General features: G+C 38.8%; 1 protein-coding gene and 1 non-coding gene across 2 annotated transcripts; one reads left to right on the forward strand and one right to left on the reverse strand.

The window, feature by feature from the left end:
- Positions 1–5,696: 5,696 nt before the first annotated feature.
- On the reverse strand, positions 5,697–6,137 carry LOC148555754 (uncharacterized). The gene has a single exon (XM_088490679.1). It carries the CDS (start codon positions 6,135–6,137, stop codon positions 5,697–5,699), a length of 441 nt encoding a protein of 146 aa, XP_088346805.1.
- Positions 6,138–20,284: 14,147 nt separating this feature from the next.
- LOC148555755 (small nucleolar RNA R71) lies at positions 20,285–20,392 on the forward strand. The gene has a single exon (XR_015887176.1). It is a non-coding gene; the product is annotated as a small nucleolar RNA R71 (small nucleolar RNA).
- Positions 20,393–22,045: the final 1,653 nt, after the last annotated feature.

A 22,045-nucleotide genomic window follows, 5' to 3' on the forward strand; every position in this document is an offset into this window, starting at 1 on the left:
TTGTGTTCTTGGCTCAAAATCCATGTTCCAAATTACATTCTTCAAACAAGCTAAGCATCAAAAGATTTTCAAAATTGGTAGGGTTGCCCTAAAATTCTAGTTTTCTAGGAGAGATGTCATTACTCTAGCCAAGTGGATTTATTAAGAGATACTAATATGCAAAGGATGTCGAAAATGAAAAACCTAATATGTGATCTATTTTAGTTAACAAAAGAGATTCAAGAAATTTATTCGGGTGTTACCTATGAAGACCGGTCGGCCGACCGACCTCCCCACACTTAGAAGTTAGCACGATCCTCCGTGCCTTGAGTGAGACGCAGTGGTTGATCGGCTTTCGAGTGTCCATCCTCTTTGTCATGGTCACTCTCTTCATTATCGGTGCCGGTGGACGTGGAAATTTTCGGTTCTTCCATAGGTGGTACTAGGCAACTTAGAAGCTTCTTGATAAAGGTGTATCGGCGTTGTTTACGCCGCTCATAACGGTCAAGCATCTTGTGGAGGTCCTCTATGCGTTGCATGGATGACTTTGGTGGTGCGGATAAGGTGGAGGGGATGCTCATGGGGACGGCTAAGTTCGGCTCTTCGGTGTTGTTGCGGGAAAAACTTGTCTCTCAATAAATCTTCCTTCGGAAAGTGTACCGAAGTTGTCGTCAAGTAAAAACTCACAATAGAGTGAGGTCGAATCCCACATGGATTGATTGATCAAGCAACTTTAATTAGAAGAATGTTCTAGTTGAGCGAATCCAGAAATTGGGTTGAGAGTTGCAGAAAATAAAATGGCAGGAACGTAAATAACAGAAAAGTAAATGCTAGAATTAAAGGACTGGAAGTAAATGACTGAAAATAAATTGCAGAATTATAAATGGGAATGGGGGATTTGCTCATAAAAGTAAATCGCAGAAATTAAAGAGAATGGGTGAGATTAGAGACGGGGAGTTCATTGGGCTTAGGAGATGTTGCAATTCTCCAGATCAAGTTCATTTTCATCTCTTCCTCAATCAATGCACTCATTGATCTCCTTGGCAATCTTAAGTGATTGAATTGCAATTTCTTGCAATTCAATCTCTCAAATCTTGATCAATAGCCAATTCCTTGGTCAATTGCTCATGAGAAGAGATGAAGTATGGTCACTGATTATACCACATGCATTTCCCAAACCAAGTATTGAGAGGGTTACAGTCACATACCCATCCAAACCCAATTTGGTCCAGCATCAGAAAGCATTTCTAGCTTGATCTCTTCATTCCTCTTCCAAGGTTCAAAAGAGATCCAAGTTTGAATAGCTTCTCTTCCAATATAACTACTCAATTGGATGAAGATCGAAAGCTTTCAAGTAAAATCAAGAGGAAAGATAGAAGAAGGACAATGAAAATTAGTATTGATCCATCAAATTACAACATAGCTCCCTAACCCAATGAAAGGGGTTTAGTTGTTCATAGCTCTTGAAGATGAAAACAAAGATGGAGAATACATCATAAAACTAGAAATTGCAAAGAAAGTAAAATACAGAGAGTGGTTCTTCAGCCTCCAGAACTCCTTTACAATTCAAAGCTACTCCTATATATACTACTCTTCTCAGCTTCTAGTTCACTCTTCAAGTCTTGGGCCTTTGGATCTTGAGTTTGAAGCAGTTTCTTTCTTTATTTGGGCTTGGCTTTACTTGCAGAGAGAAAGTGCGGAGTGGGCAGAGACTTAAGCTCAGGGCATAAGGAGTGTTAATCATTTAGTGAAAGTCCAAGTTCGGGAACATTAGTGACACTTAGCATTGTCACTAACGTTCCAATGCACCCCTTTTGCCTCACGTTAAAACCCACGTTAACTAAGTTAACATGGCTTTTAACGTTGCCTTGTCAACCTTCGAGAACGTTAGTGACACTCAACATTGTCACTAACGTTCCAGTGTGCCCCTTCTTGCTTCACGTTAAAGCTCACGTTAACTAGGTTAACGTGGCTTCTAACGTGGCCTTTGCCATCCTTCGAGAACGTTAGTGACATTCAACATTGTCACTAACATTCCAATGTGCCCCTAGGTCTCACGTTGGAGTCCACGTTAACTAGGTTAATGTGGCTTCTAACGTGGCCATCTTTTAGCCATCCCAACGTTAGTGACAATGTTGAGTGTCACTAACGTTGGCTCATCCTTCATTTCTCATCGTTAGCTTCCGCGTTAACCAAGTTAACGTGACTCTTGGGGGTTGTGTGGTTGCTTCAACGTTAGTGACAATGTTGAGTGTCACTAACGTTGTCGACAACTCTTCATCCTCCACGTTAGTTCCCACGTTAACCAAGTTAACGTGGGAGTTAACGTGGTACTTTGCACCATAGGCCAACGTTAGTGACAATGTTGAGTGTCACTAACGTTGGCTTCTCTTCCCCCCTTTAACGTTAGAGGTCACGTTAACTAGGTTAACGTGGCTTCTAACGTGGCCACTTATGGGTGATTGCCAACGTTAGTGACAATGTTGAGTGTCACTAACGTTGGCTTAACTTCTCTTCTCCACGTTAGAGTTTACGTTAACTTGGTTAACGTGACTCTCTAACATGGGCATTGATGGCTTTTTTGAGAGTGTTATTGGCAATCACTTTTCTCATTAATCTTGCAAGTTACCTCCCCTTTTCTTGCTTCTTTTTGGTCCTGAAATCAAGCAACAAAGTGCATCAAAGCTCTAGTCCAAGTCATGAGTAATGCAACATAATATTTGTCACTAAACTTATGCAAAATCCTCATGAAATCATGTAAAATGCACAATGTATGCTTGAGTCAAGGCATAAGTGAATATTTACCCAAAACTAGCTTATTTCCTAAAGAAATGCATGAAACTAACCTAAAAACAGTAAAGAAAAGGTCAGTGAAACTGGCCAAGATGCCCTGGCATCAGGTGTCCGTCGGAGGGTAAAAATATCTCCCGTTCGGAACAACATCACCATCCATCGGGATCATGGCCCTCCGATCCCTAGTCTCTCGGGGAACACCGGCTACGGCAACTAGATCGATCACTAGAGCGGGAAAAGGTAGATTCCCCTTAGCGTGGATGCGGCCCATAGCTTGGTGAATGAGACGGGGAATATGCACCGGTCTCTCTGTGAGGACACACCAAACCAACAAGGCTAACTCGGCAGTGATAGATGAGCCATGGGTGCTTGGGAGCACATAGTGGGCTAGAATTTGGGCCTAAGCCTGAGCCTCTCTAGTGAAAAAACGTGCGGTGATGCCCTTGGGTCGGGGTCTCATCCTTCCTCGAATCCAGAATGATTCGGGTATAGCAATGACCTTGAGGATGGCATCCCAATCAAACTCATATTCGCACCGTGCTGACAAAATCTCTTGATATGCATCAATCCCTTCCGCTAATGGTCCGGTCTTAAGCACACATTGGATGGCCTCCTTTGTGACGGGAACTTGTCTTCGGTGCACAAATACCGATGCAAGAGAGGGGAAGTGGTAATTGGTGTAAAATTCTACCACCCAGGACAAGTTTGCTTCCCGTGGCTTTCTCAATAGGAACTCCCATTGCCGCCGTTCGATGCGGGGCATGATGAGTGGAATGACATGAGCCAGAGAGGCTAGTAGAGGCTCCGCATGATAGTTCCTTGGTTTGATCAAGGGGAAGACAAGTTCACAATAGCGGTTGGGGAACTTGTTCGGAGCCCTTGCCGGATTGTCCTTTTCCAAAACATCAATGTTAGCAACACTCCTTGTCTTATTGGGGAGGAGCTTGACTCTAGATCCTTGTTGTGCTTTGCTAGTGGACCATGAGGGTGCCTTTTTGGGCGCCTTTCCATTATCTCTTTTGAGTACCATGCTAGAAAAGAGGGAAAGATGGTGAAATTAAGTCCAAAGAAGCACGAAGAAATGATAAGCATGCTAGTGACAAGGTATAAGAGAATAAGTGACTTAGATACATGACAGCTACAACATGTAACTAAGGCAATAACGAAGATCATGGTTAATCACTAGCATGTGATGTATGAGTGGTATATGCATGCAAACAAGAAGCATGAGAAGCACACACTCTTAACATCAATAACAAGAAGTGAGAATTAGGGGATGAGCATGTAGAAATGAAACAAGAAATGTAGTAAGCTCAATGCACATATGAACAAACAAGTGAATGAGAAAGAACATTAAGATAGAAAACACTAAGTCAAAGTGACTCCAAAAAGTCATGTGGGTCTTCCATCTAACACTTGGTGTGCATCCCTTTTTGTGACAAAATTGAGAGAAGGGTGACAATGTAACATCCCATAAAGCATCATCACTCATCGTAACATCCCACATATTGCAAAAAAAAAAAGAGCAAGTAAATCAAATGAACTCATCAATCCAAGAGGAATCTCTACTTGTAACACCCATAAGAAAATGAAAAGAAAGAGAGAAAGAAAATTCAATCAAACAACGAAAACATGAATGGAACTAGCTAAGAGGAAGAGTAAGGGAATGTAACTAAGGAAAGGAAGAAGGAATAAGAAAACCAAACAAAAATAGAAATGAGAAGTACCTTGAGAGGAAGAAGAGAGATGGGGTATGGAGGTGAGAGAAAAGGTAGTGAAGAGTAAGAGAAAGAAGGAGAGAAAGAGAGGTGTGGGAATGCCGAAGGTGGTGGTTGCCGCCGGTGGTGGCAGAGAATAGGTGGTAAATATGGTGGAAGAGGGTAGAAGTGAAGAAGAAGAATGGTGGGAAGAAGAAAGAAAGGAAATTGAAGGAGAAAGGCGCGCTCTAATGCAATTGGTTCGCGGAACTGACGCGCGCGCGCACGGTGCACGGATGCGCGAAGTGGCGAAATGTAGGTGCACGCGCGAGCAACAGGTGTGCATGCGCGTGCACATGAGTTGTGCCCTCAGCATAAGTTGGGCACAACTTTGGCTCAACTCTCCGGAAAAAGTGCCAGAAGATGAAATTTGATAATCGACGCGGACGCGCACAGTACGCTGGCGCGTCGATTTGCATTATGATTGAAGTGCGCGTGCGCGCCTGGTGCGCATACGTGTGAGTTGAGTTAGGCCAATAACATGAGATTGGCCCAACCTGGGCACAACTCTTGGGAAAAATAGCCCAAGATCGCAAATCGCGGTAATGGCGCGAACGCGGCTAGTACGCGTACACGTGCTTTTGCTCAAATGGCCATGGACGCGTACGCGCATAGTGCGCGCACGCGTGATGCTGGTTATGCCCAGAGCATAGAACTCGCCCAGATTTTGCACAACTCTCTGGAAAATTGCCCAGGAGCTGCAAAGACCTATGGACGCGTACGCGCATAGTGCGCGCGCGCGTCCCCCTCCCCCCCCCCCCCCTTTTTGTTGAAAACATGAAGAATGCCTAATTAACATGAATTTAATAGCCAAATAAGCCAAAGAGGCCAAGAACACCCAAAATCAATGCAAAACCTAAAGAGGGGTGTTCTTCTACCACACAATCAATCCATTTGTTGAAAAATCAATGCAATTCTTCATGAACAAAATATCCAAGCTATTTACAATTAACTCTAATCAAATAAGAATATAGCTAAGCAATCGCAAAACAATAAAGAGTTTACGAACTATATACAAAAGGGTAAAAAGGATAGATCTCACCATGGTGGGGTGTCTCCCACCTAACACTTTTGTTTAATGTCTTTAAGTTGGACTTCCACTAGCTCATTGCTCTTTGCCAAGAGGTGCATCTTCCAAAAGGAATACCTCAATCTCTTTGTTGCTCTTCATTTGCACACCATGATATAACTTGAGACGGTGCCCATTGACCTTGAAGATATCCAAACTTGAGGGATGGCGTAAATGGTAAACCCATAGGGTTCCGCTTTCACTACTTGATACGGGCCTTCCCATTTCGACCTTAGTTTGCTGGGCAACAATCTCAATCTAGAGTTGTAAAGAAGGACTAGATCACCGGCTTTAAATTCCTTACTTCTTATGTTCCTATCATGAACGGCTTTCATTTTCTCCTTGTAAAGCCTAAAGTTTTCATAAGCTTCAAGCCTCAAACATTCCAACTCCACTAGTTGTAGCTTCCTCTCAACTCCGGCTCTACCCAAACTTGGATTGCATTCCTTGATGGCCCAATATGCTTTGTACTCTATCTTCACCGGTAAGTGGCAAGCTTTGCCATATACCAACCGAAAGGGACTCATGCCAATTGGCATTTTGTATGCCGTTCGGTAGGCCCATAATGTATCGGTGAGCTTAGCACTCCAATATTTCCTATTGTGTTTCACAATCCTTTCCAAGATGCGTTTAATTTTCTGATTGGAAACCTCGGCTTGGCCGTTTGTTTATGGGTGGTAGGCCGTGGCTACTTTATGCATGATGCTATATTTCTTCATGAGCCCTTCCATTCTTTTATTGCAAAAATGTGAACCTTGGTCGCTCATGATTGCCCGTGGCGACCCAAATCTACAAATGATATTGTTTCTTACAAAAGAAAGGACCACATTAGCATCATCCGTCTTGGTGGGTATCGCTTCCACCCATTTGGACACATAATCAACGGCAAGTAGAATGTAGAGAAAACCATTAGAATTTGGGAATGGCCCCATGAAGTTGATTCCCCACAAATCAAAAATCTCACAAAATAGCATGGTTTGTTGGGGGATTTCATCCTTCTTGGAGATATTACCAAATCTAATGCATTGAGAACAAGATTTACAAAAATGAGAAGAATTCGTGAAAAGAGTTAGCCACCAAAAGCCACAATCTAGGATTTTCCTTACCGTTCTTTGAGGTCGAAAATAGCCTCCTCCTTCGGAAGAGTGGCAAGCTTCCAAGATTGAGTGGAATTCGGTTTGTGGAATGCACCTCCGAATTACTTGATCCGCCCTACATCTTTAAAGGTATGGGTCATCCCACACATAGTATTTAGATTCACTTTTTAGCTTATCCCTTTGATGTTTGGAGAGATTAGGAGGGAAGGAGCGAGATACTAAGTAATTGGCGATTGGTGCATACCAAGGAATGGTTTCTGAGATTGCATGCAAGCCCTCAAAGGGAAAAGAATCATTAATAGGAGTGTTATCGCCTTTTGTGTGTTCAAGGCGACTTAAGTGGTCTGCCACTAGCTTTTGCGTACTACTCCTATCCTTGATTTCCAAGTCAAATTCTTGCAACAATAAAACCCATCTAATCAATCTCGGTTTAGATTCCTTCTTAGCCAATAAATACTTTAATGCCGCATGATCCAAGTACACTACCATCTTTGAACCAAGTAGATATGCTCGAAACTTATCCAAGGCAAAGACAATGGTCAAAAGTTCTTTTTCGGTGGTAGTGTAGTTAGATTGGGCTCCATCTAGTGTTTTTGATGCATAGGCTATGACATATGGGTTCTTACCCTCGCGTTGTGCTAACGCGGCTCCCATGGAAAAATTTGAGGCGTCACACATTATTTCGAATGGCCGACTCCAATTCGGCCCTCGCATAATGGGAGCCTGGGTCAATGCTACCTTGAGCTTGTCAAAAGCCTCCATGCATTCCTTACTTAAATCGAACTCAATGTCCTTTTGCAATAACCTTGATAGAGGCAATGCTACCTTACTAAAGTCCTTTATGAATCTTCGATAAAATCCTGCATGTCCAAGGAAAGAGCGGACTTTCCTCTCGGAAGAGGGGTAAGACAAGCTAGATATAACATTAATCTTTGCCGGATCTACGGAAATACCGTCTTTGGAAACAATGTGTCCTAAAACAATCCCTTGCTTGACTATGAAATGACACTTCTCAAAATTCAAGACAAGGTTGGTTTTAGTACATCTTTCCAAAACTTTTTCAAGGCTATCCAAGCAATGATCAAAAGAATCACCATATACCGTGAAGTCATCCATGAATACCACCATGCATTGCTTTAGAAGATCCGCAAATATGCTCATCATGCACCTTTGGAAAGTTGCTGGTGCATTGCATAAGCCGAATGGCATACGCTTGTAGGCATAAGTTCCAAAAGGGCAAGTAAATGTTGTTTTCTCTTGGTCCTCTAGAGCAATGTGTATTTGGAAGTATCCCAAATTGCCATCTAGAAAGCAATAATGGGATTTACCGGATAATCGATCGAGCATTTGATCGATAAACGGAAGTGGAAAGTGATCTTTTCTAGTGGCCGAGTTCAACCTTCGGTAGTCTATACATACTCGCCAAGAGTTTTGCACCCGTGTTGCTATGAGCTCCCCGCTTTCATTTTTGATTGTGGTTACTCCGGACTTCTTTGAACGGGACTCACCCATTCACTATTCGAAATAGGGTAGATGATGTCCGCCTCGAGTAACCGTGTCACCTCTTTCTTGACAACCTCCAAAATGGTAGGATTCAATCGCCTTTGAGGTTGTCTCATGGGTCTAGCTTCTTCTTCCAAAAAGATCCGGTGCTCATACAATTGGGGACTTATCCCCACTAGATCCGCCAAGCTCCACCCTATTGCCCTTTTGTTCTTCCTCAAAACACATAGTAACTTTTCTTCTTATTTAGGATTTAGTTCCCTTGCTATGATCACCGAGAACCTGTGGGCTTCATCAAGGTATGAGTACTTTAGGTGGGGCGGTAGTGGCTTCAATTCTAGCTTTTGCTCTTGGCTTGTCACTTAAACTTCTACACTTGGATCTTCACTATCTTCTTCAACCATATGTTTTTCCTCTAGCTTTACACAATACACTTCGGCCACAATGTTGTCAATTAGATCACACCGGAATATGGAATGGTTCTCTGGTGGGTGCCTCATTGCTTCTTCTAGGTTAAAACTTACAACTCTCCCATCTATCTCAAATGAGTAGTTCCCAAATGGGCATCTAACTTTAATCTAGAAGTCCTCAAAAATGGTCTCCCAAGTAGGATAGATGATGCCCTTTCGGATTCACTTGGTGGCATCTCAATGATATGGAAATCAATTGGAAATATCAAGCCCTTTATGTTGACCAACACATCTTCCGCAATACCCGTCATGATTATTATGCTCTTGTCCGCCAAGACAAACCTAGCTGCCGATCGCTTCAACGGTGGGAGCTTCAATAGATGATAAATGGAAAGAGGCATAATGCTAACGCATGCACCAAGGTCACACATACAATCAATGAATTGGACTCCATCAATGACACAAGTGATTAAGCAAGGACCCGGATCAACATACTTCTCTGGAATGGCCCCCATTAAAGCCGAAATGGAACTCCCCAATGGAATGGTTTCCAACTCATGAATTCTATCTTTGTTCATACACAAATCTTTAAGAAATTTCGTATATTTAGGCACTTGATGTATAGCATCAAAGAGGGGGGATAGTTACCTCCACTTTCTTGAACATTTCCACCATTTTTGGGTCAAGTTCTACACGCTTCTTAGCCTTTCTTGCCAACGTAGGAAATGGGATTGGTTGAGCCACTTCCTCTAAGACTTGCTCCTTTCTAGGGACTTCATTCCTTGGTTGAGGGTCTTCATCTTCAACTATCACATGTGATTCCTCCTCCTCTTCTATCTCTTCTATCTCAACTCCATCTTCCTCTTAAGTAATTATCATTGGGCTAGGTGCCTTTAAGTCCCTCTCTTTCAATTGAGTCCCGGACCTCAAGATTACGGCGTTGATGCCACCCTCGGGGTTGGGTAGAGGTTGAGAAGGTATGGCACTAGGATTTGAGGCTTGAGGAGTGGAAGTAGAAGGTGGCTCCGTGCGAGCAATGAGAGCTTGGAGGGTGGAAGTAAGACCATTGAGACTTGAGTTGAGTGTGTTTTGGAGTTCTTTTTTTCCTTGGAGTATGGACCGGAGTGTGTCATCTTGATTTGGAGATGTGGAAGGGTATGTGATTTGTGGTGCTTGGGGTTGGTTGGGTTGAGGTAGTTGTCTATGAGGTGGTATGTAGGTTTGGTAGTTCCTTCCTTGGTTCGGAGGGTTTTGTGAGTATTGGTTTTGTGGAGCGTTGTTGTTCCATCTTTGGTTGCCTCCATTGTCCCTACCCCCTTGTTGATAATTGTCCCGCCAACCTTGATTAGAGTTGTTACTCCCTTGGTTATAATTGCCTCCATGTTGGGGGTACCCTTGGTTGTAGTTGCTCCCTTGTGAATGGTATCCTTGATTAGCACGTTCATAGTAGGAGCGATCATAAAAATTGTGGGTAGCCGCTAGAGTGTTATCTTCTTGGAGACTTGGACACTCATCCGTGTAGTGGTTGTTGTTGGGATGGAGGTTGTTGTTGATTTACTTGGAGTTGCTTTAGAAGGCTTGTCATCTCATACAAGGTCTTAGTAAGGGTAGCGATCTCACCACTTGAAGAGACTTCATTCACGGCCTTTAGGCGGTTGACTATCCGTCTAGCATGTTGAGTGGATTCGGTCAAGTCGGTAATGATTTGTCATGCCTCCTCTGCCATTCTATACTTAGACAAAGAATCGTTGCTTGAGGCATCCAATAGACTCTTATCTTGCTCTCTCATGCCTTGGCACACATAGCCAAGCAATACTTGAGTGTCGAGCATATGGTTCAGATATAAGTCAAGAAGTTTGCGGAACCGCTCCCAATATTCATATAAAGTTTCCATCTCGCCTTGTACAATGCATGAGATCTCCTTCCTTAGCTTGTCCATCATTTCTCTAGGCATGAATTTATCAAGGAATCCTCTTTTAAGCAAGTTCTAATCGGACACAACATTGCTAGGTAAGGTATAGAACCACTCCTTGGCTTTTCTCTCAAGAGAGAAAGGGAAGGTAAACAACCATATAGCCACTTCATCGGACCCTTCCCGCTTAGTAGTCGAGCATACACCATGAAAATCCTTGAGGTGTCTAATTGGATCTTGTGCGGGAAGTCCATGGAACTTTGGTAAGAGATTGATGAGAGCGGTCTTCAGTTCAAAGTTTACATTCAAGTTAGGATAAAGCACATGAAGAGGTTGGAGAACAAAATCCGGTGCACTCGCTTCCTTGAGAGTAACTCTCCTTGGAGCGGCCATGTTGTCAAAACCTAGATCAAAAGAGGAACTATTAGTAGTATCAATGGAAGAGTAATTAGTGCCTTCGTTGGATGACGATGATGTGGTTGGTGAATTGGTAAGAACCTTTTCACCTTCCTCAAAGGCTAACCGCCTCCGAGCTTGCCTAATATGAAGCAAAGTTCTTTCAATTTCCGAATTAAATGGTGCTAAGCTCGGATTTGATAGTGAACGAGTCATGCAATGAAGGGGAAAAGAAGTTCATGACATTAATTGGTGTCTAAGAAAAATCTAGTCCTATGTAACAATCAAACAAGCAATCAATCAAGAGAGAAATGCAAATATTCACATATTAACGTATTCACACTAACCAATAGAATGGGTCACATAAGCAATTTCCCAGCAACGGCGCCATTTTGATGAACGGGAATATTCTTATGCCGGTTAGAAACTAGCAATGATTCCGAGCGTGAGTATAGTCTAACCAACACACAAATACCGCATCAAACAATTCTAAAATCTATGACCGAGAGTATTGATCCCGGGTCGTTCTCCCTAGGAATTGCCTTAGAATGTGCATCATTGATTAGGAAAGCTTTTATGGTTTTGAGAGTTGGTGCAAGAATTCAAGCTAACAAAAGCAAACAACAATTAATTGAGATAAAAGCCTTGGCTAAGGGTAAGCATTGGAAGTTCCATCATTATAGTTTTCTTCAATTATGATAAGAATTGATTATTGCTTCACTTAGTTAACCCCCTAACAATGGAGGAAAGTCAAGTGAGAGTAACTAACTTGAGTCACAAGTCCTAGTCTCACCCTAAGGAAGTCTAGCTTTAGTGCACTCCAAGTCAATTAGCAATTCTCAATTCATAATCTACAATTGAAATCTACTATTTAAGTTTCTCCAATAACTCAACCACTAAGCCAAGTAAGAAAAATCTACTCCATAGCTAGGGTTGTCATTATCACAAATAATTGGTAGACAATCATAGAAGACATGATGTAATTGAGAGAAGAGAATTGAATTAAAGCTATCTAATCCAAACAATCATCAATAATCAAGCAATTGAATGAAATTACACAATTCATTAATCCAAAATCAAGGTAACAAAGTCAAACAAGTCTAGAGCTAAGAGATTGAATCAAAAGAACATCAATTAAGAGTATAGGAAGAGTAGATCTATGAATTAGCAATGGATCTCACCAAGAAATCCAAGGAGAATTGCAATGGAAGAAGTGAAATTCTAGAGAAAAGTTGGAGTTTCTCTCTCTAGAAATAAAATGTAACTAACTCTCTAAAATATCTAGAATTATGACTAATTGTCCTAACACTCCTAATCTTTGGTCTTCTTAAGCTTTTCCCTCCAAAATCTACTCCAAAACAGGGCCTGGGGACTCCCTGAAATCGTTGGGCATGTGTTCCTTTTAAAAAATCATGTGCGCACATCGACGCGTAAACGCACTGTACGCGTACGCGTCCCTGGGGTCTTTTAAGATCTGTGCGCAGGCGTAAGGTACGCACGAGCGTCAGAGGGAATATTGCCCAGCCGTATAAGCACGCCGGATCCTCGCTCGGCTCCACTGCGCTGGCTCTAGATGCACGCATTCACGCGTACGCGCAAGGTGCGCGTGCGCGTGCATGTCCAAACTTCAAATCTTCAATTTATTCCATGCTCCCTCCATCCATGCATGCTTCCTTCACTCCTCTTAGCCATTTTTGCCCTATAACTTCTGAAACCACTTAATAAACGGATCAAGGCATCGAATGGTAATAGAGGGGGATTACAATATATCAATTTTGATGCAAAAGAAGCATATTTTCATCTGAGTTAAAATGGGAAAGGAACACAAAATCATGCAGTTTTATATGAATAAGTGTGGAAGATCATAGATAAAACCCTTAGATTCTATAGATGATAAACCCCAAAAACGGGGTTTATCAGTAAGCAGTGGAGGTTCTTCCTCCAAAGGCTTTGTACCAAATAGTTTGGCATTTAGCTTCATAAGGGCTCCTAGGTATCGATCAACTTGCTCTTCCCTAGTGTTTTCATCCTCACTTGAGGATGAGTAGTCACCAAAACTTATGTACTATAGAAGTGCATTCAAAGGAACCTCAATTGTCTTTATGGTTTCCTTTGGTTCTGGGCTAGTGGGCATTGAATGACCAGTGAAGGCTTCTTCACTAGCGTTCAATGCCTTCCCATTCTCTTCCAATTCGGCCTCAACCTCTATGGTTATGGCCTTGCACTCTGCTCTAGGATTAACCTCAGTATTATTGGGGAGAGTGTCAGGAGGGATCTCAGGGATCCTCTTGCTCAGTTGACCAATCTGTACCTCCAACTTTCTAGTGGAGGACCTTGTTCCATTAATGAAACTATGGGTGGTCTTAGTGAGCCTGGAAACTAGAATGGCTAAGTCAGTGAGACTGTGCTTAGAGGTCTCCATATTCCCTTGAGAAGATGGGAATGGTGGTCTGTTATTGAACCTATTCTGGTTCCTACCACCTTGGTTGAAACCTTGCTAAGGTTTCTGTTGGTCCTTCCATGAGGGGTTAGGATGAATCCTCCATAAAGGGTTGTAGGGGTTTCCATAGGCTTCTCCCATGTAATTCACCTCCTCTATGGTGGGTTGATCAGGATCATAAGCTTCTTCTTCAAGAGAAGCTTCTTGATTCCTGCCAGCTGCAGTTTGCATCCCAGTGAGATGTTGAGAGATCATGTTGACTTGTTGGGTCAAGATCTTATTCTGAGTCAAGATGGCATTCAGGGTCTCAACTTCCTGAACTTCTTTCTTTTGAGAGGCTCCATGATTTACAAGATTCCTCTCAGAGGTGTACATGAACTGGTTGTTAGCAACCATCTCATTGAGCTCTCTAGCTTCTGTAGGCATTTTCTTCAAGTGGGGAGATCCATCTGAAAAGCTATCAAAGGAGATCTTGGATATCTCAAACAACCCATCATAGAACACTCCTATGAGGGACCACTCTGAGAGCATATCAGGAGGACATCTCCTGATCAGCTGCTTGTATCCTTTCCAAGCTTCATAGAGGGATTCACCTTCTCTTTGGTTGAAGGTTTGAACTCCCACTCTAATCTTGCTCATCCTTTAAGGAGGAAAGAACTTAGCAAGAAAAGCATTTACAAGCTTTTCCCAAGAGTCAATACTCTCTCTTGGTTGGGCATCTAACCAAAACTTAGCTCTGTCTTCTAAAGCAAAGGGGAAAAGTATCAGCTTGTATAATTTTGGATTAACTCCATTAGTCTCTACAGTATCACAGATCTGTAAAAATTTTGCTAAGAACTGATGTGGATCTTCCAATGGAAGTCCATGAAATTTGCAGTTTTGCTGCAGAAGAGAGACTAACTGAGGTTTAAGCTCAAATTGTTAGCTCCAATGGCAGGTACAACAATGCTTCTACCATAAAAGTCAGAGGTAGGCATGGTGAAGTCACCAAGGACCTTTCTGGTATCCTCTTGTGGTTCGGCCATGTCCTCCAATTCTTGTTCAAAACTTTCTGAAAAGTCTCTTCCGGAGTGTTTTGCTTTAGCTTGTTGTAAACACCTACTTAGAGTCTTTTCAGGTTCAGGATCAGGAGTCAAGAGGGGTTCTTTATCCTTTTTCCTGGACATAAACAAGAAGAAAAAAAAAGATGGAAATGAAGAAAGTTCTTTATGCCACTTAGCAAGAAACTCCTCCTTAAAGTCAGAAGTAGAGAACGAAAAAGATAATAAAAATTAAAAATAAAAGTAAATGAAATAAGTAGAGTCTAAATACCTTAGATATAGTAAATTAGAGTAAATAAGAGAAGATAAAAGTTGACAAGATGGAAAAGAAATCACAAGAGAGCTTTTTGTGCCAATTTCCAAGCAGCTCTAAGTGAGATATGAAGAAGATAGAGAATGCATGTAAAGAAGTTGAGCTAAAGCTATTAGAGTTGAGTGAAAAGAGATGAGGAGAGAAGAGGTATAAATAGAAAAAGAAAATTAAAATATTTTTATTTTTATTTATTTATTTAATTAATTTTTGAAAATAATTTATTTAATTTAAGAAGAAATTAAAATTTAATTGTTAAATTTTCGAAAATAGAAGAGAGAGAGAGAGGATTAATTTTTGAAAATAGAGAGAAAAGAAAGTTAGTTAGGTAGTTTTGAAAAAGAAGAGAGAGAGAGAAGAAGATAAATATTTTTTGAAAATTAAGGAAGAGAAGAGTTAGTTAGGAGGTTTTGAAAAAAAGAAGAGAGAGAAGAAGAGAAGTGGTTTTTTTTTTGAAAATTAAGAATAGAAAAGTTAGTTAGGAGATTTTGAAAAATATGAGTGAGAATATAAGATATTAAGAAAAGATAAAAATAAAAATAAAAGGTAGAAATCAAAAGATATGATAAGAGAATATTTAAATTTAAAATAAGATAAAAGGTAAGATAAGAAAAGATTTTGAAATCAAAATTTGAAATTAGAAAAAGATAATATATGATTTTAAAAAGATTTGAAATTGATTTTAAAAAGATAAGATTTTGAAATTTGATTCTTGAAAAAGATATGATTTAAAATTATGAATTTCGAAAAAGATAAGATAAGAAACAAAAAGATAAGATTAGAAAATTGATTTTGAAAAAGATTTAATTTTTTTAAAAATTTTAAATTTGAAAAAGATAAGATGAGATTTTTGAATTTTGAAAAAGATATGATATGATTTTGAAAATGATAAGATTTTTTTTTTGAAAAAGATATGATTTTTATTTTTGAAAAATTTGATTTTTGAAAACTTGACAACTAAGATAAGATAAGATAAAATTTTAAAAATTGAAATCTGAATTTTATGATTAATTTTCGAAAAATTATGTTAAAAATTAGTTAGAAAAGATATTTTTTTATATTTTTGAATTTATTGATGAAAGAGAAAAACACAAAAAAGACACAAGACTAAAAATTTTTAGATCTAGAGCCCCTAATTTTCAAAAATTTTGGTGGGAAACACTAAGGGACACCAAACTTAAAAATTTTAAGATCAAGACATATACAAGACTCAAGAACACTTTGAAGATGAACAAGAACACGAAGAACAAAATTTAAAGACTCAAAGAACTCAAGAACACAAAAAAGAACACTAAATTTAAAATTTTTAGAAAACCAAAAGTAAATTTTCGAAAATTGCAAGAAAAATAAAAAGAAAACAACAAACTTAAAGACTTGGCACAAGATTAAACAAAGAAAAATTATTTTTGAAAAAAATTTTTAGAAAGAAAGAATCAAAGGAACATAAATTACCAAGAACATGAACACAACGCTTTGACCAATTGAGCTACAAATTTAACAATAATTTTGAAAAACCTTTTTGAAATTTTCAAAAATTAAAGAAGAAAAATTAAAATTAAAAGATTCAAAGACTCAAACCAGGAACATAGACACATTCAAAAAATGCATGGACAAAAAATTTTAGAATTTTTTGAAAAAATAGAGGAAGAAGAAATCAAAAATTAAAGACTCAAATAAAAATAAAAATTACTTGAAATAATGAGAAAGACAATCTGGCAGTTTGTCCAAAGTCAACAATCCCCGGCAACGATACCAAAAACTTGGTGCGCATGTATGCAAAACCCAAACTATTTCATACAACAGCAGCAGTACCAGCAAGTGCACTAGGTCGTCCAAGTAATACCTGAGCGAGTCAGGGTCGATCCCACGAGGATTGTGGCTTGAAGCAAGCTTATGGTTGTCTTACAGGTCTTAGTCAAGCGAAATCAGAAGGAGTTGGATAGAGGAAACTATTCATAATTTGTATTTGTAAAACCAAGTGTTTTCGAGAATGGAATAGAGTTGAGGATTGGAGTTCCTTTGTCTTTCTGAAGTAACTCTGGTACTATCATCTTCTTTGCTTGTGAATGATCTTCTTCTATGGCAGGCTGTAAGTGATCATCAAAGCCACGCCAATGGTCCTTGATCTTCTCTACTACAGAATGAACGCTAGGGCCCTTGGTATTCAATCCAATGGAGAATGAAGCGCATAGCAATCCATTCTCTTGGCGATCCTACTCAAAACTCCGCAGATAAGGTAGAATCTTTCGAATCAGAGAACACTACTTCTTGGATCTAGCCTATACCACGGAGACCTTAATCTCCCCATAGACCGGCTGAACTGATGTCTCAAGAAGTCCCCAACGAAATCGTGTATTAACTGTCTGAGAGATGCAAATCCATAGCTGTTGGCTCGTACTTTCCAGCCAAGTATTCACACGAACCCAAGTAGATGCAGGTGTTTGTCAGGAACATTCGTCTTAATGTGATGAACAGAGCCAATTTGTTAGATCGTCCTGTTCATCATGATGAAGATCGAAATATACATCTTGGAGATAGATAAGACACAGATTGAAGAAGAAGAAAGAGTACTTTAATTAATTCATAGGACTCAACAGGGCTCCTCCTCTCAATCTAGGAGGTTTAGAAACTCATACTGAAAATAAAAACACTAGTGAGTGAGAAGATTTGTGTTGATCTAGAATTTCTCAAAATAAGATCACTTCGTTGCAAGCATATCTAAATCAACAACTAAATCTCAACATCAAAGTTTAGATATTCAAATACACAACATAAACCGACATCAAGAGTAATTCAACCTCGGGTCGTTCTCCCTAGGAATGCAATCGGAGTGTTACGCTTTCGGTTGTTAAAAACAAAGGGTTTTGTGCAATCCAAGATATGAAAGAGTAAAAGAACTAAGCAATAAAAGAACAAAGAGATGATCAAAATTGAAAGTAATGCAAGCAACAAGGAACAAGATCAAAACTTGTGAAAATGCTATAAATGCATGAAAAGCCTTGACTTGGGAATGAGGATCCGAGGAATCCTATCATCAACATAACCACAACTATGATAATTATGATGAGTCATTCTCTCCTAGTTAACCCCTAAATCGAGGAGTAAGTCAAGCAAACATAATTGACCTTAATCTATAAGTCCTAGCTAACTTACCAAACTAGTTGATAAAAAGCTAGCGTCAATGGAAACAAGAGTCAACTAACTACCCAAGAATTACCACTAAGTGTCGGACATTATGACTCTAGTATCTTAGGAACTCAAACTTCAAGCCAAGGTGTGAAAATCTACTCAAAATCTAAAGTTGGCATTTTCACAAACACATTATGTGCATGAAAGTAAAACATGGAAAATTGTAAAGTAAAATGGAAAACTACAACCAACTATCAACAAAACCAAACATAAGCAAGCAATCAAACATAAAGGAAACATGAGACATAAAATTCATTGATCAAAACTTCAAGAAACACAAAATTGTAAATATGAACAAGGTAGCTTGAACCAAAGAAAATGAAAGTAAAAGTGCTATAATTGAAGAGGAAATTGAGAGTACTTACAATTAAAGATGATCAAAATCCAAAATTAAGCTTGCGTCATCTAAACTTGGGCAAAGTATGGACTATTATATATTGCAGGAAAGCCCTGGATGTATACTTTCCAAAGAAATTAGAAGCGCGCCATTTCGAGTTCTGTAGCTCCAGAAAATCCACTTTGAGTGCAGGGAGGTCAGAATCCAACAACATCAGCAGTCCTTCTTCAACCTCTGAATCTGATTTTTGCTCAAGTTCCTCAATTTCAGCTAGAAAATACTTGAAATCACAGAAAAACACACAAACTCATAGTAAAGTCCAGAAATGTGAATTTAACATAAAATCTATTAAAAACATCCCTAAAAGTAACTAGATTCTACTAAAAATATACTAAAAACAATGCCAAAAAGCGTATAAATTATCCGCTCATCACAACACCAAACTTAAATTGTTGCTTGTCCCCAAGCAACTGAAAATCAAAATAGGATAAAAAGAATAGAATATACTATAAATTCCAAACTATCAATGAAACATAGCTCCAATCAGATGAGCGGGACTTGTAGCTTTTTGCCTCTTGAATAGTTTTGGCATCTTGCTTTATCCATTGAAGTTCAGAATGGTTGGCATCTATAGGAACTCAGAGTTCAGATAGTGTTATTGATTCTCCTAGTTCAGTATGATGATTCTTGAACACAGCTATTTTATGAGTCTTGGCCGTGGCCCTAAGCACTTTGTTTTCCAGTATTACCACCGGATACATAAATGCCACAGACACATAATTGGGTGAACCTTTTTAGATTGTGACTCAGCTTTGCTAAAGTCCCCAATTAGAGGTGTCCAGGGTTATTAAGCACACTCTTTTTTTGCTTTGGACATTGACTTTAACCGCTCAGTCTCAAGTTTTCACTTGACACCTTCACGCCACAAGCACATGGTTAGGGATAGTTTGGTTTAGCCGCTTAGACCAGGATTTTATTCCTTTAGGCCCTCCTATCCACTGATGCTCAAAGCCTTGGGATCCTTTTATTTGCCCTTTTCTTTTGGTTTTAAGGGTTATTGGCTTTTTGCTCTTGCCTCTTGGTTTTAAGAGGTTTGGCTTTTTCTGCTTGCTTTTTCTTTCTATATTTTTTTTTCGCCTATTTTTTTCTTTTTTTTCTGCAAGTTTTGTTCTTTGCTGCTTTTTCTTGCTTCAAGAATCATTTTTATGATTTTTCAGATTATCAAATAACATGTCTCCTTGTCATCATTCTTTCAAGAGCCAACATATTTAACATTCTTAAACAACAACTTCAAAAGATATATGCACTGTTCAAGCATACATTCAGAAAACAAGAAGCATTGTCACCACATCAAAATAATTAAGCTAAGTTCAAGGATAAATTCGAAACTCATGTACTTCTTGTTCTTTTGAATTAAAACATTCTTTTCATTTAAGAGAGGTGATGGATTCATAGGACATTCATAACTTTAAGACATAGTTACTAACTACTAATGATCATGTAATGAAGATACAAACATAGATAAGCACATAACATAGAAAACGAAAAACAGAAGAAATAAGAACAAGGAATGAATCCACCTTAGTGATGGTGGCGTTTCCTTCTTGAGGAACAAATGATGTCCTTGAGCTCTTCTATGTCTCTTCCTTGCCTTTGTTGCTCCTCCTTCATTGCTTTTAGATCTTCTCTGATTTCATGAAGGATGATGGAGTGCTCTTGATGTTCCACCCTTAGTTGCTTCCAATAATTGTGTGGAAGAAAATGTACCCCCTGAGGTATCTCTTGATTTGCAGTCAAATGTTCTACCACTGAGCTATGGACCCTTGATGGAAGCTTTTGTCTTCCCTTTCCTCTTTCTAGAGGCGTCCCATTACTCACAGGATTCCTCTCAGAAGTGTACATGAACTGGTTATTAGCAACCATGTCAATGAGTTCTTGAGCTTCTGCAGGCGTTTTCTTTAGGTGAATGGATCCACCTGCAGAAGTATCCAATGACATCTTTGATAACTCAGATAAACCATCATAGAATATATCCAGGATGGTCCATTCTAAAAGCATGTCAGAAGGACACTTTTTGGTTAACTGTTTGTATCTTTCCCAAGCTTCATAGAGGGATTCACCTTCTTTCTGTCTGAAGGTTTGAACATCAGCTCTAAGCTTGCTCAGCTTTTGAGGAGGAAAGTACTTGGCTAAGAAATCCATGACCAGCTTATCCCAAGAGTTCAGGCTGTCTTTGGGTTGAGAATCCAACCATAATCTAGCTCTGTCTCTTACAGCAAAAGGGAAAAGCATGAGCCTGTAGACTTCAGGATCTACTCCATTAGTCTTAATAGTGTCACATATCTGCAAGAATTCAGTTAAGAACTGAAAAGGATCTTCAGATGGAAGTCCATGAAACTTGCAGTTCTGCTGCATCAGAGAAACTAATTGAGGTTTCAGCTCAAAGTTGTTTGCTCCAATGGCAGGAATGGAGATGCTTCTTCCATGTAAATTGGAATTAGGTGCAGTAAAGTCACCAAGCATTCTCCTTGCATTGTTGTTGGGTTCGGCTGCCATCTCCTTTACTTGTTTGAAATTTTCAATCAAGTTGTCTCTGGATTGTTGTAATTTAGCTTCTCTTAATTAACTCTTCAGAGTCCTTTCAGGTTCTGGATCAGCTTCAACAAGAATGTCTTTTTCTCTGTCCCTGCTCATAAGAAAGAGGAGAGAAAAAGAAAAGAAGAGGAATCCTCTATGTCACAGTAAAGAGGTTCCTTATTGTTAGTAGAAGAAAAGAAGAAGAGAAAAATCTGAACTCAGAAAGAGAGAGAGGGTTCGGATTTTTGGTGGGTGAGGGAGAGATGTTAGTAGATGAATAAATAAATAGAAGGAGATGAGAGAGAAGGAATTTTCGAAAATAATTTTTGAAAAAGAGTTAGTGATTTTTGAAAATAGTTTTTTCTTTTTTGGAAAAATGTTAGTAGTTTTTCGAAAATTTAGATTTAAAAATTAAAATAATAGTTAATTAAAAAGAAATTTTGAAAAAAAGGAAGGGATTTTCGAAAATGAGAGAGAGAGAGTTAGTTAGTTAGTTGAAACAAATTTTGAAAAAGATAAGAAGTTAGGAAGTTAGAACAGATATTTTGAAATCAAATTTTTGAAAAAGATAAGATGAGAAGATATTTTTGAAAAGATATGATAGAATTTAGTTTTTGAAAAAATATTTGATTTTTAAAATCACAATTAATGACTTGATTCATAAGAAATCACAAGATATGATTCTAGAACTCAAAGTTTGAATCTTTCTTAACAAGCAAGTAACAAACTTGAAATTTTTGAATCAAAACATTAATTGTTATTGTTACTTTCGAAAATTTGGTATAAAAATAAGAAAAATATTTTTGAAAAATATTTTTGGAATTTTCGAAAATAACTAAGAATTTTGAAAAAGATTTGATTTTTGAAAAAGATTTTGAAAAAGATAAGATTTTCAAATTGAAAATTTGATTTGACTCATGAGAAATAATTTGATTTAAAAAATTTTTAAAAAAGTCAATCCAAATTTTCAAATTTGATGAGAGAAAAAGGGAAAGATATTATTTTGATTTTTTTTTGAATTTTTATGATGAGAGAGAAAAACAAGTAAAATAATGCAATGCATGAAATTTTTAGATCAAAACAATGAATGTATGCAAGAATGCTATGAATGTCAAGATGAACACCAAGAACACCGTGAATATCGTGATGAACATCAAGAACATATTTTTGAAAAATTTTATATGCAAAGAAAACATGCAAGACACCAAACTTAGAAATCTTTCATGTTTAGACTCT

This window comes from Arachis ipaensis, chromosome B6 (assembly GCF_059453495.1).
Source record: "Arachis ipaensis isolate K30076 ecotype BB chromosome B6, ASM5945349v1, whole genome shotgun sequence".
NCBI classification, from domain to species: domain Eukaryota; kingdom Viridiplantae; phylum Streptophyta; class Magnoliopsida; order Fabales; family Fabaceae; genus Arachis; species Arachis ipaensis.

Coding starts and splice junctions, on each gene's coding strand:
- LOC148555754 (XM_088490679.1), bottom strand. CDS start 6,137: ATGCCAATTGGCATGAGTCCCTTTCGGTTGGTATATGGCAAAGCTTGC.